The 18,270-nt window shown below is 39.7% G+C and overlaps 1 protein-coding gene across 1 annotated transcript in view; it reads right to left on the reverse strand.

Moving 5' to 3' along the window:
- The window catches only part of CELF2 (CUGBP Elav-like family member 2), a 377,390-nt gene extending 359,705 nt beyond the window's left edge, over window positions 1-17,685 (reverse strand). Inside the window, exon 1 of the mRNA XM_050914110.1 lies at window positions 17,568-17,685. Coding sequence (XP_050770067.1) covers window positions 17,568-17,620 — 53 coding nt within the window. The 5' untranslated portion in view covers window positions 17,621-17,685. The remainder of the gene's footprint in view (window positions 1-17,567) is intronic.
- Between the last annotated feature and the right edge of the window lie 585 nt (window positions 17,686-18,270).

An 18,270-nucleotide genomic window follows, 5' to 3' on the forward strand; every position in this document is an offset into this window, starting at 1 on the left:
ACGCCTGGATTCTGCTCAGATTTATAGTATAACATTAATTTCAATTAATGTTTGGAGAAGAAGGTGGACTAAGGATGGTGAGGAGAAGAGAGACTTCCCCTCTAACTTTCCAAACCATCAGTGATGAAGGCTATAAGGAGGACCTGCTGGAGGAGGGGCACCTATGTTAGAAGGAGTTTCAAAGTCTTGAGAAAATCAGGTGGGAAATGGTTTATTAGCTTTATGTAGGAAGATATTAAAATAATAACTACACCTGCCGTCCTTTATTCCAGCTTCCAGATACAGACCAGTGTTTTACACGTACTTTTCCATGTCTTTCCTGTGCAACATTAAGCCACTTAAAACAGTTTATAATTTCCTTCACTTTTAATAAGGGCTCACTTTTTGGGAAGTACAGGTATCTTATTTATTCAAATTTTTCCTTAAAATGGGTTAGCTGCAAAATGTATAAACAAATAATTTGTACCAAAAGACTCTTAATCAAAGGATGGAAAGTTTATCTCTGTACTCACTAACAGGTGCAATTATCTTCATTCATACACTTTTTTGAGAGGAAACCAATTATGTCAGTGACTCCCTTCTCCGAGGACCTTCTTCCCACAACTAACAACCCTTGATAGATTATTTGAAGAAAAAGAGAGGGGGGTAGTTTGTACCCAAGAGTAGCAAAGAAAGCTAGAAGGTGATTAGAGTGAGGTTTGAGAGTTCAAAGCAAAATATGTTATTTAATACTATATAAAATCATTTATATTCAAAGACCTAATTAGGAATGTGTGTAATGAATCCTACCCACTTTTCACAGAGTACCATTTAATTCAAAATGTTTCAAGCTTATTTGTGCTTTTGGAAGTGGACTGGCATTGAAATGGCAACCACAATCTCCTCTGGAAAATACATATGATTACATTGCTGCTTACAGTCCCACAACCTACTATAAATACCATTTATGGAATTACTGTAATTACACATCATCTTTGAGCCTGTATATCATGTGCATGCATATGTATGCATGACATGTTTAAATCTAGGAGCCAGAATTTGTTTTGTGCTTTGAAAAGTGCTCCATACCACCACCTGCCCTTATATATGCAGGGTTGAATATCTGTTAATGTTTCAGCAGACCATTCACGGCAGTGCAAGGAGTTATTCAGGAACCAAGGACATTCAATTTTACCTTACTTGATCACCTCACATACTACATTCATGCTACATTCACAATGTATCAACATCCCCCGTCTGGGAAGGTCAGGTAGGACGTTGTGTTTGTCCATGCTGTGCCACTGCTTGCAGTTACGCATCTTGGGCATCACCGGCCAAGGTCTCCGGGTAGAGATGAATGTTGGGGGATGCCTATCTTCCTCATCTCCAGGACTTGCTTCACTTGCCAGATCTTTCCTCCAGTTGTGATCTTCATCTTCTTTCTAAGCCTTCTTCTCCTCCTCCTCTCTAAGACCACTTCTTTCTAGGAATACATCTTTTCAGCTTCCTCTTCTTTCTGGGCCCCCAAACTTCCCATTTACCAATCAAGATAGTCTATGTGCAGAAGAACAACAAGTGATCAGCCTGCTAATTGATGCATCAGTGTCATCTCTCTTTATTAATTGGAAGACTTTTGTTTAGTCCAGGTGTTCACAAAATTTACAACCAGCCTGTTACCAGTTGCAGAGAGGAAGCAGCAGGCTTTTATGCTTGACAGTTCAAGAGTTCAGATGTGGACGTTCACCCCCCACATCCCAATTATCTGCCTCAAGTTAGCAGTCATGACTTACTTTTTTTTTTTTTTTTTTGGCTGCAACTCATCTCCTGCAAGTGCTTCACTGCACAGTCACATGGTGAAGCAGAAGAATGATAAAAATCTATTTTGTGTATGAATACGACACTAGTTTACTGATTAGACGTATGTTGGTAAGATTGTTGTTCTCTGCTATTTTTATTAAGAGGTGTAAGGCAGGCACTAATCTACTGATTTATGAGTATCAGTACTACGCATTAACTCTCCCTCTCCTAGATAACCTGTTGAGTTGCTGCTACATTTCATAAGAATCCCCACAAGGCAGCAAGCATAACTCACAAGCTAGATACATCCCTCCCCCCCAAAATACCAAACACATTTAATCATGCCCACAAATATTAGCTTTAGCCTTATGTAAGCCCCAAATGAGCACACAAATCTTACTATCACTATTTGAAGTCTAAAACACTGGCAAGATTCCCAAGTAAACCACTGTGATTTTGAAGAACACCAGGAAATTCAAGCAAAGTAGTAAAACTTAGCCTGCCCCAAACAAGCAAATACATTCCTTTGCCAAACAAAAGTTCACAGCAAAGTTAAACACAGAGAAGAAATCGGAAGAGAGGTTCAAAACCTAATGAAAGCATACCTCCCCAAACTGGGGGTCTGTTTCTGTTTTGATATGCCAGTAAGGAATTCAATCATCAACACTCTTTGAATTCAAGAACAGTTAAAGGTGGCTAGTACCTCAAAGGAGATCCCTTAGCAGGAACCGGCTTAAAAACTTCCCAACCAATGTCTTAATTTTAGACTGTGCAGACTGGAAAAAAACCCCAGTGCTCGGGTTAACCTCAAGATGCAGGCAAAAGGCCAGGCTTTCTTAGGAGCTCAAATTCCAAAAAATGAGAGCATGAAGGATTTTTGAAGCACTAGCCATCACTTTTCCTGTCTCGGCGAGTGCCAGTGAGCAAGAGGACCATTTGAAAAGCTGGCTATAGACCTCTCATTTTCATTTTGTTTCTTTTAAACAAATAGTTCAGCCTAACAATCTCCAGGACAAACACAGCTAAACAAAAAAGATCCCCACCCAGCACTCAATGATTATTAAGCCTTTGGTTTGGCTTAGAGTCTCTTTCGACAACTAAAATCATAAATACATTGTCTTCACACATAATCTGGGGACATGCAGCTAAGATTGATTAGTACTGGTATGAAGTCTTAAAAATAACAGATCTTGAAACAGCAAGCCATAAGCATGACAATATAAAAGAACTAGAGCTAAACTATTTTAAATGACTTAAAATCTTTCCCTGAAGCACACTGTCAGAAACCTTCGCAAGCTGATGTCTTCTGTGGATGTTGGGCAGGAGTTTTACTTAGTTTCTATAATACGCATTTAAGAGGACCATGAAAATTCAGCCCAGAAACAGGACTGATGCTTCCATTTGGAGTCAAGAAACATTTATATCACAAGTAGTCCAGACTGAGGGGGAAATATCACAGCTGAAGCAGAAGTGATCATTTGGTCTGAAGTTCATGCGGAATTTAGAAGAGTAATTTCTGTTACCTTGTGAGGTCAGAAATTTTTGTGTGGTTCCTGTTTCAGAAACTCATGGACCGACAACCACAAAAGAAACATAGGTCTCAAAGCAAGTCCTAAAATTGTGCAATAATCTTAAAGTAGAGGTAAAGAAAACCCCGCTATATGATTTTATATATATATATTAAAAAAATACTAGCAAATTTGTGCATTCTTACGTTCTGACTGAACAAAAAGTTATTGACCTTAGAAGTCTTTGTGTACATGTGAACATCTGTGCCTTTTCCCTGTGTGTTTATAGACTAGAAATCCCCATTCACATAATCATTTTTCCCAGAGCCAAGGAAATTTGTAACTATGAAAACTGGCAGCACTGGATTCATTATCTTTACTCCTAAAGATTTCCCAACACCAGGGCGATGGGTAACACCGTATTGCCCTATGACACAAGTATCAAACTCATAATGAAGGACCTTAGGTTATTACTCTTGTTTCCCCCCCCGCCATTGACAACACCGCACAGAAAATTAAAGTTCACAGTTTATATTGTTGCTGTCTCAAACAAAAAAAAACAGGAATTGAAGACTGGGGGGGGAGGAAGAGGAAAAAACAAAATTTTTTCCAACCTTACCAACCATGTTTGTGTAAAGGTTTGATTCTCTTTGAAGGCAAGAGTTGTACTTTTTTACAGGAGGGAAAGAGGGAATGTTCAAAATCAGCTATTTGAAAGAAAGAACGTAAAGCTGCAAAGTAGCAGGAGTTTATTGGGGTAATTAAGTTAAGGATCATTCCTGCAATTTGTCTCAGTTCACCACAAGGTTAAGAACCACTCAAAGGTTCAACTCAGGTTTTAATGCTCATGTAACCAAACCCTCAAATTTGACATTTACAGACCTAAGTTGATGATTGCTGATTTCAAAATAAAGTGAACATCATAGTCCCTTCCCACCCTCTTTAGGAAGCAGAAGTGTTAAGTATAGTCACATACAAATGTTAGCTTAATCCCTCCCACCTTTTTTGAACTTCTTGCCCAGCTTCTGAGACGCTTGGCAAGGAGGTGGTAAGCTCAAAAATACTAAATTGTCTTAAGCCTCCTGAAAATAGGCAGACAAGTAAAGACAGAGAGCCTCTCAGGTACACCACTTCAGACAAGGACACTTTTAATCCTCACCAACAACCCCCCCCCAAACCCCAAACCAACATAAAACCCACCCCAAAACAAATGAAATAATAATAAACAGAAAAAAGAAAAGGAAAAAAAAAAAACCCAAACCAACAAGAAAAAAAAAACCCTAACAACACTGAAACCACCAGAAAAATCAAAAAACCCAAAGCAGGACCCCCCTCCCCAAGTCTGAATCTGCTTCTGATTCAGCACAAGAGGATCCAACTAAGACACACACACAAATCCCAAACAAAGAAAACAGATTTTAAGGTTTTCAGCTCTTACAGAAAAAATTTTGCATCCCTAATGTGGAAAGATAGTGTAGAGGAAAAATAACTTGCAATACCAAATGAATAAAGCTGTTCTAAAAAATAAAATAAAAAAAAAAAAATCTTTGAACATCCAGGTCCTTCCACACAAAAGTAGAATTAAATGAAAATCAAAACTGGTCCAAATTATATCAAGGCTTGCTATGCACGTAATGCAGTTCGCCATCTATATATTTTCAGGTGTACTATCCAACTTCAGAAAGTTTGAATTACAACATACAAAAGATCTTATGATCTTGAAATCTTCAGGACCCTGTCTTTTCTGGTCAGTCTAATCTAATCCTTTACCTCAGGGATATGTCTGAATTTATCTTTGATCACCATTGCATCAAGCTCCCAGGAATTAAATGAGAATCTTGTTACATTAAAACAAAGTTGTTTATAATCAACCATGCACAAGCTGTTGGTATGGCTAGCTGCCACAGAAATCAAGGTTAAAACAGGCTAGGCTTACAGCTGAAATATAACTAATATGACATTATTCTTTCAGACATTTGGTTAGGCTGACAAATTTGTAACTCTGTAATTTACACAATGTCCCCATGACATGTGGCAGTACAGCTATTGTGTACGGAGATTTTTATCATGGGAAGGAGGGGGAGGAAGCCTACATTTCCCTAATGCAAATCTTTCCCCTAACAATTTTGGAATGCATGCTGGCTTGCTAAAGTATACAATTTACCTATCTGAGAGTAGATGAAGTTCAAATGGTGATGGATAATTATTTTAATGCAATGCAAAATCACCCCGTGGAACTCGTCGGTCCAGAAAGTGGTTAAGATACCATATATAATACTGTTAAATAAAAGTATATTCTTTATTAACACAAGGCTTGAAAGATTTATTCTTTCTTTTGACTCATGCATTGCATCAATAAAGAAAATGCTGTTAGAATTCAGTATTAGGAAAGAAAATTCAATTAGTAGGATTTTAACACCCTTGTATAACACAGGAATTGTCTCATGGGATCAGACGGGAGTTTTTTATATGACCTTCCATCCCTAAGAGGTACAAAGAGCCTACACAGATAGAGAGATGTTGCCAAATAAGGAAAGATTCTTCTCGACCTCAAACAGTAGTTGGCCAAAGCGTGAGGACTTATGTCCTTCCCCATCCATTTTAATCCTATCTAATTGTAGATGTTCTCATCATCCATAAAAATAATTTTTTTTCCAATTCTAAGCATTGGCCTCCATGGTATCTACTGGCACAGTATCCTGCGAGCTAATTGTCATGTGGGTTATTGGTTTCAAATCTCTCACGAGATTTTTTTTTTTTTTCCCCTTTGTGTTATGACAAAATTCAAACAACAAAAGCCTAAATCACCATTTCTGAGAAGTGCTTGTTATTCTGTACAATTCTTTGCCTCCGTAATTAAACACTCCTCATAAGGAAATCCTTCTAGGTCTGAAATTATTAGCTAACTATTGCTGGAACTCCTCGGTTAAAGCACATTTTTTATCATCTTCCTGAAGGAATTAAAAATTGGCTGCTACTACTGAGAAGATACAAAGATACCATATATAGGTAACTGCTCTGTTCCAGATCATCACATCTTAAGAAACCATCATACATACTGATTATACAGCTTCCTCCCTGCAAAGCTGATTTTATTCAGTTGTGCCACACTAAGCTTCCAGCTGCTGAAGAAAGAAAAAAAATGCCCAACCCTTTGCTGCTGAACTAGTTCTGCTTTCCCATCCCACTTTCACCATGTAGATTTGTGCAAACTTCCTGTGTGGTCTGACTGCTGTTGTGTATTATGAGAACAAATGGGGGGCGGGAGGAGGGGGGGAATGCAGAACTCATTCTTTCCTCCAAATTGTCATGTTTTGTGATGTCGCAACCTGGAGCCCAGCATTGTTTCATGTCCAAATCACAAGCTCACTGTATACGTGGCTCATTTTCACCAATAGAGCTTGTTTTCCCCCTGTTGTTATAGACTGTATTTTCATAATATCTGCTTAAATTTAATCCACAACCTGAACTGCCAATACACGACGTACAATCAACCCTGTAATAACTTGCAGAGAGTTTAATGGGAAAACAAGCCAACAATTAGTACAGTCAGATTAATACAGGTACACGGTACATTCAAGCTAGGTTTTTATACATTACAGGGCATTTTGTTTTAAGGTGTTTTGTTTTTCGTAAACAGTGACTATGATGTTTTTTCTGGAAATTAACTGAAGTCTTCTCCTAGGACTTTTCGGCTATGATGCCTGCCCAGTAAACATCTGTAACTGTAGCAAAAATAATTCTGGCAAAGGTAACTTCTTATCTACATGTAAACAAGATAAAGTTATGCCTCCTGGAATAAGACCTGCAGCTTCATCCATGCTCATTCTTCTTGTTGCCTTTATGCAGCTGTACCAATGCGAACAACATGAATTTTATTTGCAGTGGATCAAAGTCTTTGTGCTATTTTGTCACTGCAAGAATAATTACCTATTTTTGTTGTTGGACACTCTGCTGTGCATGGTTGTACAGTATCTACAGATAAGACAGAGAAGAAAGGATGTGAAGTGCAATAACTGCATCCCAGACTCATACCAATAAAAAAGTTCAGATTGTAGCTTACTATAGAAAATATGGGTAGAGAGGGTACTTTTAAATTAGGGGACCTCTTAATAAGAGAGTAACTTGCTTTTTCTCTGGGGTGTGGGGGTGGAGAGCTGACACTGCTTTTAAATTCTTCTTATGAGAAGAGTGAGAGTAAGGATGTAAGAGAAGACCTCAAAGTCCACATAAAATAGTGATCTAGCCAGCTCTGAGGCATCATGTAACAAGACTCTGCAGTTGAACTTGTAAGACCCACGTGCACGACGTAAGCTCTCATTAACCACAGATTTTAATGAATCTCACGGCATCAGAGCAATTTACTGCCCACAGATGTAGCTGGAACTCTCAGCGAACAGCAGGGAGACCTGAACTCAGTCTAAGAGCAGTCCCAGAGCTATATGTGGGAATCATGTTGTTCTGGGTTAAAAATACAAACTGCTTTTGCAGGAATTAAAAAAAAAAAAATAAAAAAAAATCCCTTTGCAAAAATCAGGAAACTTTCAGCTCAAATGGGTAGCAAAAAAAAAAAAAAAAGTCTATAATACAGCAAGTTTGGTTTCTCCTATCACCACTTTCCAATTATTTAAAGTTGGTATGCAGCTTACATAGTTAGTTTACACAGCTTGTCTGCAACCTAGGATGTCATAGGTTTAGGTTTGTTAATAGATGATGCTAAATTTATTAGTCTACTTGAATGCTGACTAAAGAGCAAAGAGCTAGGTCATCTGTTTCTTTCAAATACAGGAAAAAATAACTAGAAAATTGAAACTTAATGTAACCTTATTCCCAAGAGCTTTTTAGAGTCCAGACGTCAGAGTGAAACTGGGCATCGACAGGCTGGAATTAATTAATACAGTAAGTGCTCTGACCAAGACACTTTTTTCCTATTAGATCCAGAAACTTTATGTATAAAAAGGAAGTTATCAAGTCTTCTGCAAAAGACATGGGGCCCAATTCCCAGCTACTCTAATCCAGTAGATCTTGCTCAATGGAGCTTTGTCAGTTTATGTCAGCTGGAAATCTAACCCCAAAAGTCACATGAAAGACCCTGCCAATTAATTCCTGTTGGAGTCAATGAAAGTTTACATCAGTGTTTAAATACTTTTCTCCCCATCACCCCATTTGAGACCTTTAATACTTATCTCCCCCTTCCGAGCCCATAATTCTTCCTAGGCTACATAAATCCTTTATTTTGGCAAGTCCAGCTGAAATTTGACCCCAGTCAACAACATTTTGCAACTCTTGGCAAGGTCAGAGTTTTCTGACAAGGGGGAAGTCCAAGGGCTGCAGAGACACCCACCAGCCTCAGCAGTGCCAGCTACTGGTGGGGCTGAAATTCTTCCCTGAGATCACACCAGGGCAGAAAGGATGTCCAGCTGAAGTATCAAGTTAGCAAACATGCCCAGGAGCTCTACTGGCAGAACATGTAAAAATTAAGGCTCAAATGCATAACACGGATCATGGACCCAGTACTTCTTGAAGGAAGTCCTGTGGAAAGCCATACAAACCTCCCAGGGACTAGAAACCACCTCTGATTAATATGCAGTAACCCCTTGCTTGCTTAAAGCAAAGATTAATTACAGCCTAAGAGACTGAGAAGTAAAATTCATCCTACAAATGCTTGAAGGTGAATTTAGCTACTATTTGCAGAATTAGGGAGTCTCGGCTTGAAATCTGCCAGTGCCTCCTGGTTCAGGATGAGTGTAATGGGAAGAGTAGTGCTGGGGTGACACATGTAGATTAACTCACTTATATATTTATAACCTATTCTTTGTGGAGAAAGATTATTAAGTCCACATATTTTTCAGAACTGGAATGTCCACCGCTTCAAAGACTCACTTGAAGTCCTTCCTATAATACATCACTGTTTTCTTTGGGACCTGGAAACCAAGAACCCTATTTAAAACTAAAAGTCTTAAAACTAAAGAAAAAACTAACCTCTCCCTCCTTTTACTTTAAAGCTTTCCATAGTATCTTATAAATTCTTGGATGGAATATGCTTAATCAAATCACTTAAAAGTCATACCAAGATTTCCAACCCCAACTAAGTTCTGGCTCCATTGCTCTACTACTTTAATACATAAATGTAGTCTGCAGTTCAGGTACGTTAAGCTGAGAATCAGTCTTCCACTACTGAAGATTCTTGCAAAGTTAACTGAACAAGTAAATTAATTTTTTAACAGATACAAATTATCTATATAAAGCATTTCTTGAAGATAACCGGCTACAGATAATTTAACTTGACATCTGAAAAAGAAAAGAAAAAAATCTAGCACAACTGACATGACAGAATTTTCCAATAATCTGAAATCCACACATTCAACAAAAGAGAGAGATAGTACAATTATTGTGATAATCACTGGAGCCTCCCAATATTTCTACCTTTAGAAAATATTCAGTTTTAAAACTCAGTTGGAAAAAACAAATGAACAACAACAAAAAGCCAGTATCTGCAGATCAACAGGAGTTCAGTAACAAAGTGGTCCACTACTACCAGCTTGGGACCAACTCAAGAACAAATATCCTGTAATGAATGATCAGAACGAACTTTGTATGCAAGGGATGCACGAACTTTCCCAGATGAGGAACCTCTTCCACTTGTGATGAAACATGGGGAAACACACACAGTCAAAGAAAAGGCATCTGAGAAAGTTATATAGAAATGCAATTCATATGAGGGTGGGTTTTTTTATTATTAAGGAAAATTAGAGTATAATCAGTAAAAGCATGTTCAGCTGCTCATATAAAAGAGGTTGGATGGTAACATTTCGGTTATGCTAAGAATTTTTTTAGTACCACAAGGCATTTTTCAGGAGTATTAGAGCTCCTGAAGTCTGAACAGGTTCCTTGGGAGACAGTGATACCCACCACACAGCACCCACAGGGAACAGTTAGAACATTTTCCTTACAGATAAGAAATTCAGCTCCTGCTCAGGTCAAGCAAAGGAAAATCTTCTGGATCTTGATGTAAAGACCCAGCAAGAGAGACTGCAAATCTCCTTGGTTTCACGTTCCTTTGCTCCGCCCTTGGTATGACACCTTGAGACTAGCAGGGGTGCAAGAGACCTTTAATGAATCTCTCTTGAACAAAACAAAGCCTGTTATATAGGCAATGCTGTAATAATGACCGCTGAAATAATAGCTACTAGAAGAGGATTCATTGCTTTAATGACACCCCTCCATGGGGTCAGCGGGGTACACTACCGGTGGCTGGCAAAATGCCGTGTGGCACAGGTATCGCTGAATGAAGGTGATGAAACACAGGGGAGTAAAGTTGCATGTCAACTGGGGAGGGGATTAGAAAAATGAAGGAGAGCAAGAAATGAGCCTATGAAAAGAATTATTCACATGTGCAGCCATCAGACATGAAAAGAGCAGCTAGGCAGAGAAGGAACTGCATACCAAAGGAGAGACTAAGCTTGGAGGGGGGGTTAATAAAGCAGAACAGTAACTGAGCTTACAAATTTTTATAAAAGGCTACTGAACAGAAGCATCACACACACAAAAATAAAACCCCAAAGGGGAAAAATAAGAAATCCAACCCCCCAAGCTAAGTAATTTGCCATTAGGCAAAGCTCAGCCAGATCATTCAGCTCTGGGTTCCAGGCTTCAACCAGCTTCAGCCTAACAACCTTCTTGGAAAAAAGCTGGTGCATGTGAGGAATTTGAGTGGCTTGTCTGTGGAGCTGCCTTGCAAAGGGAGAAATACTGAAGAAAGGGTTTTAGTAAATAAGCATGGAATTACTTGTTCTCAAAAGAGTTAAATTCTAGTTTCAGTTAAGTAAATTATTTTTATGAGGGCAGGCGGTGAAAAGCCCAGCCGAAGGCTGAGCCCCCACTACTGTGGGCTCTATACGGACAGAGCCGTACATCTCTATAGTCATGAAAAGTTTATAGCCAAAGTAGATAAGACAGGTATTAACAACTCCATTTTACTGGTGGGAACTGAGGCACACAGAGATTAAGTAACTCATCCAAACTGACACAGAAAGCCTGGGAAAAGCTTGAAATTATAACCTTATCTCTCAAGGCACAATGTAATGCTGCCGCTGCCCGGTTACCTTTCCTTTCTACAGGCAATTTCCTCCTTATTTCAGTTCCACTGAGTGCAGAACTAGAGAAAGCTTAAAATTTGCAATGGGTTAGTTATGAAAGAGCTGCAGAGATCTACAGAAGTACATTAGGACTTTCATTGATTCAAGAGATCAAGATGATGAAACGGTAGATGAAAGTCAGTATGATTAAGTAATGCATTTAGGAAAGTATGATCCTGTTTTTACCTGCATCCTGCAACACGTGCGTCCATGTAACTGGATGTCACTAATCACCAGTCAGGAATGAAATTTTGGGGTATACGAGATGCAGAAACAACACAACCTGCCTCTCCCCTCAAAAGAAAGGAACCTGAACTCAATGTCTCAAGGCCTTAGCAGGGAAACCACTCCAAAGAGCTACCACGTGTCCCAAAACGTGGATGCAAGACAAATTTACATGTAAAAAAGCCCTTCCAGTGCATTGCTTTGTTAGCATAGATGCAACCAGTGTGTCAAACCATAGAATTTCTTTGCTGCAAGACGTTGTGGGCTCAAACTTAAAACTGCAAAACCAGTCAGATAAATTCATGGAGGAAGTGTTCATCAAGAAAAAGACATCACTGCCGGCATAGGAAGTCCCTGAACTGCAAATCTCTGGTGGCTGGGAGAGTGTTACTACACACTTACCATCATAGACTCTTGCTCGGCATCTGTGTTGCTGGCGTAGTAATTTTATATTACGTTTTAGGGGTTAGGGCAATTTAAACAATTAGGCAAAGGAACATAGCAGCAATGGTGAGTGAACCGCTTTGTGACAGAGCATTCATTTGAATTGGATGGTTAAATCCCCCATAAAGCACTTGGAAGATTTAACAACTCACGTCCAGATGAACAAGATGTAATAAGCTTGTATAGAGGCTTGATACGAAAGGTGGATTGTTTTTAGTAAAACAGTGGAGAAGAACCTCTTACTGAAAAGAATGATATTGAATTTTAATCAGGGGAAAATAAAGATGCAAGCATAAATCTGCACAGGCTTAGAGAAGGACTAGATGACTTTCTCAGCCATCAACAATGGATGCAGGAGCCTGTTACATCCTAATCTGCTATTTTCTGTTATCTTTACTTTTTCAATCACCCCATATATCCTGCCTTTTTAAGAAAAAAAGCCAAACAAAAGAAACCTGCCAGTATTGTCCTCTACAAAGTGCAGAGGAAGCACAGCTACAAAAGAGGAAAAAGTGATTAAAAACTCATACTTCAATATAGCTGGCCCTAATTTTTCATCCCAGTATTACTCACTTGAGTGATTATAGAGTTACATGTTCAAACTGAAAGCAGAGGAATCCAGACTATGTTTTGCTGCTCATATTTTATATATTAGAGCTTAGTAACAACCATCGTTCTCCTCGTGACACTCATCTGTGTCATGACTTGAGACTCATGTGACCCTCACTAACATGCCTTTCAGTGCCATCTCTGACATGATCTGTATTTTGGAGGGTTAACTGGAAAATAATTTCTTAAGTGTGTTTTTAGTTCTTACAAGATACGCACAGCCTCTTTCACGCATATTTATTTTTTTTAAAGCGAGCATATTGTGGCAATTATGGGGGAATTTGTATTCTCCACTGACATCTGAAATTCCATTATCTGTATTTCATGGTGGCGATGGAGCCCAGCATTATGTCCCTGGGCCAAACTTTCAGGGCTTGTTTTCTTTTGTTTTTGAGTAGTGACTGGAGACAACATTGTTCAAGTCCTCAAAGTAAAGCACATGTGAAATAATTTTTTTTACCCCTTTTTCTGAACAGTAGTTCTGTGTTGGGGTCTGTATCTTAACTGATCTGTTCAGATACTGAATACAATACAGGATGCCTTATCTTAAGCTTTGCTAAAATGGAAAGGCAAAAGCCAAAACAGGAACAAGACTCGCATCACTACCGTCATCTCTGTTTATTGTTCTGTGCCAACAACTGAATTTGAGCTGTCCTGTGTACTTTCCTCCCCCCTTCCCCAATTTGAAGACCTTGAAGCTATTTAACCCATCTTAATCCACATGCAATCACAGGAGCGGGGTGCGGGGATAGGATTATTTGCCCAAAATAGCTCATAACACAAACACCAACAAGGCTGAAATTGCTCCTCCTGGACTGACTTGCCAAGCACGAACAAAAACTTTTTTCCTGAAAAGCCAAACCATTTACAGGCTGTTTGGATGGTGTGTGTGGTGGGAAAAGGCATTTTGGAGAGAACATTTGAATTGGTACATCCGCCTGACACATGACGTGTTCCAAACAAGATGTTCCCAACTCCACTAGCCAAGTTGTATGGGCCAGTTCAATAGGACTTGTGAAATTCAGGTCATCTGTATGCAGAGCAGTACAGCAAGATTTGCTGCTTCACAGACTGTAAGGTGACGGCTCATCTGAGTGAAAACTCCTACTCTTTGCTTGCATTTCACCTTGAGGTTGCGAAGTCAAGTTAAAAACAACTTTTTTTTCCCAGCAATAAGCCATAGAAAGGTCACATACTTCTTCAGAGAGGAATGCAAAGGGGTACAAGGTCTTCCCTGTATAGGTAACTCATGTGATTTATAGTGCTGCATTTAGCCTTGTTGGAGCCAAATTAAGGGAGAAAAGCAACAGAGGAGACGTGGCCTTGAGGAATATTTTTTTTTCTCCTTTTTGTGCCTCTCCTTGCCAGGCTACTGCTCTGCTTTTGCTGTTGTAGGGGTCCAGAGCGTAGGCTCTGGCTTCAGAAACAGCAACCAAAGCTGTCCCTGTCACGTCTGAGGAACAAAACCACATCCCAGAAGTACAGGGGAAGCTTTGAACAGGGACTAGAGACATCTCTGGAGTCACAGTAGCTAATCTCAGTCTCTCTTATGCACTAGTGGGGCTAGATCCCAACTCCCGTGTCATTTTGGAGACAGGTAAATGGGATTTCTGTGTCTGCAGAGGGCTGGGCAAGCACACACCATTTGCCAGTAAGGCTCTGAAGGATTTTAAAAAGGCCTGAAGTTTTGCCAGCCTCTCCTGGCTCCAAGGAGTACAACAGACACGGCACTTATTCTAGTCACGCTATGAAAAGTGAGAAGGCATCTATAAGGGAAGATCAGGCAGCACTGTGTTAATGTCAAAGCATAGATCTTATGCTGGGAGTTTATCTGAAAAGAGACAAACAGGAGGAAAAAAAAAAAATCCATGAGCTCTCACAGGTTACTTTCCAATAACTTTAATATTCAGATCACTATCAAGAAATCCACTGAAAGAAAATATTTTCTGAGGCGGGTTTTATTCTGCACATTAAACTGTGTTTAGAGCCCGGGAGTTCCTCCTCCCTTGCTGTAACGTGAAGCCAGTGGGTGCTGCGACTTGCCAGAAGTATTGCAACTCTCACTGTCCTACCACAGACAGACACAAAGAAAGAGGGAGGCCTGATGTAATATTATATATACACACCGTATTGCCATTTATTTAATACCTCTGCCAGCTCTCCCAGCCCTGCCGGGTGAAGTCCAGCAAAATCCCCTGCCATCCTCCAACGCCACCTCTCCTGCCTGTTAGGCTCCACCACCAGCCACAGCCTTGCCTGTTGTTATATTGTGCCTTTTCCTTTATTATTACCTTTATTTGGAAGGCAGAGGATGTGCTTCTAGGGCATTTAGGGAGCAGGGCAGAGGAGCTAAAGCTCAGCTGGGATGGAGGTAACCAGCACCAAGCAGCCCACAGCCGCTCTGAGCCCCTGGGAATTATTAAGCCCCAATGCAGTTATTTCCATCTGCCTCCATGAGATCTGCATCCTTCAGTCATTTTCCCAGCTAAGCAGGTCTCAAACTGTGAGCAAGTCACAGAATAAATTACAGGGGGTGCACAAGGAAAACAAAATTAAGTATTTGCCACCATAGGACATTACTCTCAAGCTGATTGTAGCTTTTGCTACGGCATTTCATTTGGGTCTTAAAGAATTGCTTTGTGCCACCTAAGAGAAACACACAGAAACACTCCTCTATTTCTTATAAATATTAGCTACAGGTTCCCTTGATACATGGAGGGGAGACACTAAAAGCAATAAGCTCAGAGGCGTCGAACAGGCTGGAAGTTGACCTGCAGAAGAGGAACTAAAATTTATAAGAAAAGGTAGAAGTGGCATTAAAATTTAATAAGTCGCAAGCCATATGAGCTGCATGTTGACTTCTAGCTTTTTTTTTTTGACTATCAGTGATCATTTACTTATATGACATACTGCCTTTTCCCACCTCGTAACCCTCTGCATCCTGCAGTTGATCTGCACAATGTCACGTCTGTACAGAGTTGCTGCTGTAATCATATGCAATAACTGCACAAAGAAATGTCCAGTAAAATTGACTTAATCACATCTTCGATCTACTCTGTGCCCATATAGCTATAATCTCCAGATTCACACACAAAGTTGGGAAACTTCAGTCATGCTGTAGGGAAAAAGTGCCAGGGAGATATTTCTTCTACAGTCATGTAAACACATCATGTAAACACATCATTTTTCTAAGAAGACTGGATTCTTCGAGAGGGCAACAGTCTCTTCTCCTTAAATCTTCTCAACTTTCAAGTCCTCTGTGTCATCCCTCAACTCAGCAAAACCCAGGTATCACCTGACTTGACTAGCAGAGGAATCAGAAGTAGTCTCACAGAGCCAGATAAACTTTTAAAATAATTCCTAGGATAGCTTTTCTGGAGCGCACACGCTGTAAGACAACACATATGGAGCTCTGCAAAAACACTTTACTGGCATTCACTGTGGGTGATGACTCACAGAAGTCCTCCCCGGCTCTGGTCCAGAGCGTGACCACCTGCCCCAGATCCCAATCACAGCCCTGCACTTCACCATCCCGCACGACACTACGTGTGAGCTAGCATCCACACGGAAGTTTTGGAAGTCAAATAGAAACTCATCATTCTGTGCTGACAGTCCTAAATGATTTTTCAAAAATAAAATAAAATAAACTTGCAATAAGACCGCTATGCCAAGTCTCATACCACAGACAAGGATAAAGGATCTTAGTCCACATTCCTACACACAGGCTCAGAAGATGGTCAGAGAAATTTAAACTTCTGAAAAAAGAAAGTTCAATGCTCTGCAAATATGAGGAAAAAAACCCTAGTCATGTAAGTAGACTTTAGAGTTTGACTTTTGAAGGGTTGGTTTTCCTCTTTCAGCTCAGGACACGTTAAGTTCTTTAAAACATTGCAGCAAGAAGCTCAAGTATACTTTAAAGTATTATTATTTTATATATATAATAATATCATAATTCACACATCCCCTCAAAATCCCTGTAACTTACTCCCTTAAAAAAAAAACCAACTGTATTAGGTGCAGCTTCATGTTTTACTTAAGAGCTGAGGAAAATAAACTTTATATTTAACTAGTTGTATAATTTCACTATCTACACTCCCAGATGGTTACAATGTTTTAGTGAAGTTTCTGCAAACCATCTGCAAACTTTTTACATCTCTGGATTCTCAATAGGCAAACCCAGGCACTTACGGAGCATTAAACGTGGACATTTAACACTGTGGAGTTTTAGTATCTGCAGCAGGCATTAACAGTGATTTTTTTTTTTCCCTGTTATCCTTCTTTTTAGCAGTTCGAGTTACCAATTTTCACTATTCAAAGAAAAAAATAGCAGTGCTGAAGGTAAAAATCAGTAGCAACTTTTAAGTATCAAACACATGCCTTAGAGGGACAACAAACTGTGGAAGTTTCAACAACAAAATGAAACAAGCACATTTGTCCCCCTTCCTTTCCCCAGGACTATTTTCCCCTTCTTGATCAACTTTCATGCTGTTTTTTTGCTCCTCTGAACTTTCCCACCCATTCCCCTGGAGAGCACAGCGAGGAAAGCAGAGAGTTAATCCTCCAGTTTCAACTGGTGTGAGCCTTTACTATTAACTTGAATTTACGGAGCAATCTCTCCTTAAAAAAAAAGAAAGAAAGAAAAAATTCCTCACTGCACTGTAACACCGAGAAGTATATTTTAAAAATCTCCCTCGGGTCTCTCTAAACATCTGCTTAAAGGTTTGCTGTATCTTAAAAGGGCTCTAATTACCAGAAACTCCTCTCTTACTTAAGCCCAGGGCTCACATTTCGATTATAACTCAAGCTCCAGTTAATTTAGGGCTAAACCAAAAACGCCTGTACCAAACAGAAGAAAACATAGGCCTACCTTAAAACTTTCCAGCTTTTCAGAGGATCCAAGTCAGAGATTATAGACACCATTGTAGTAATAATAACAATAAAAGATAGATATATATATTAAAAAAACACAGCAGGGAAGCCTAACCACAAAAGCAGCAAGTACTCTACTCAGTGTGGGAATGACAACAAACCCAGCACAGCTCTTCCTCCTTCTCAAGCTGATAAGCACTTGTCCCAGCTTCTCTCCACCCCCAAAATCAATCTTGTGCTATATTGCTTCACAGTCCCAGTTTCATTTCTTCACCACTACCTTTTCAAGCCCTTGTAATCTGCTCCAACTGATCAAATTTGACCTTTTTGTAGCCCACTTTATTCCAAGCACAGCCCTCAGTTAAATCTCTCTTTATTAACACCGTCCTCCTTGGCTTTCTTTTGGAACAAACACAGCTCAGGCTTGAAGCCTCCAGTCTTTGCCAGTAATCATTTACAGATTACTGCAAGCTGCAGTCTTCTCCTTTTGGGTATTTTTTTTTTCTACCTCTGAGGTTTGCTTTTATATTATTTTCTGGAGGTTGTTGGGGGTCTCCCTTTCTCTGTTCTGTGCAGGTTGGAGTTCGACACTTTTAAAGGAGGGACTTTCTAATGCAACTCCTCTCCCACCCTTCCCTCCTCCCCTTAACCCTCACCCTCATATAGACAGACAGATACACACGTTAAAACAGTTCACAACC

The sequence above is a fragment of the Gymnogyps californianus genome, chromosome 1 (assembly GCF_018139145.2).
Source record: "Gymnogyps californianus isolate 813 chromosome 1, ASM1813914v2, whole genome shotgun sequence".
Lineage (NCBI taxonomy): Eukaryota > Metazoa > Chordata > Aves > Accipitriformes > Cathartidae > Gymnogyps > Gymnogyps californianus.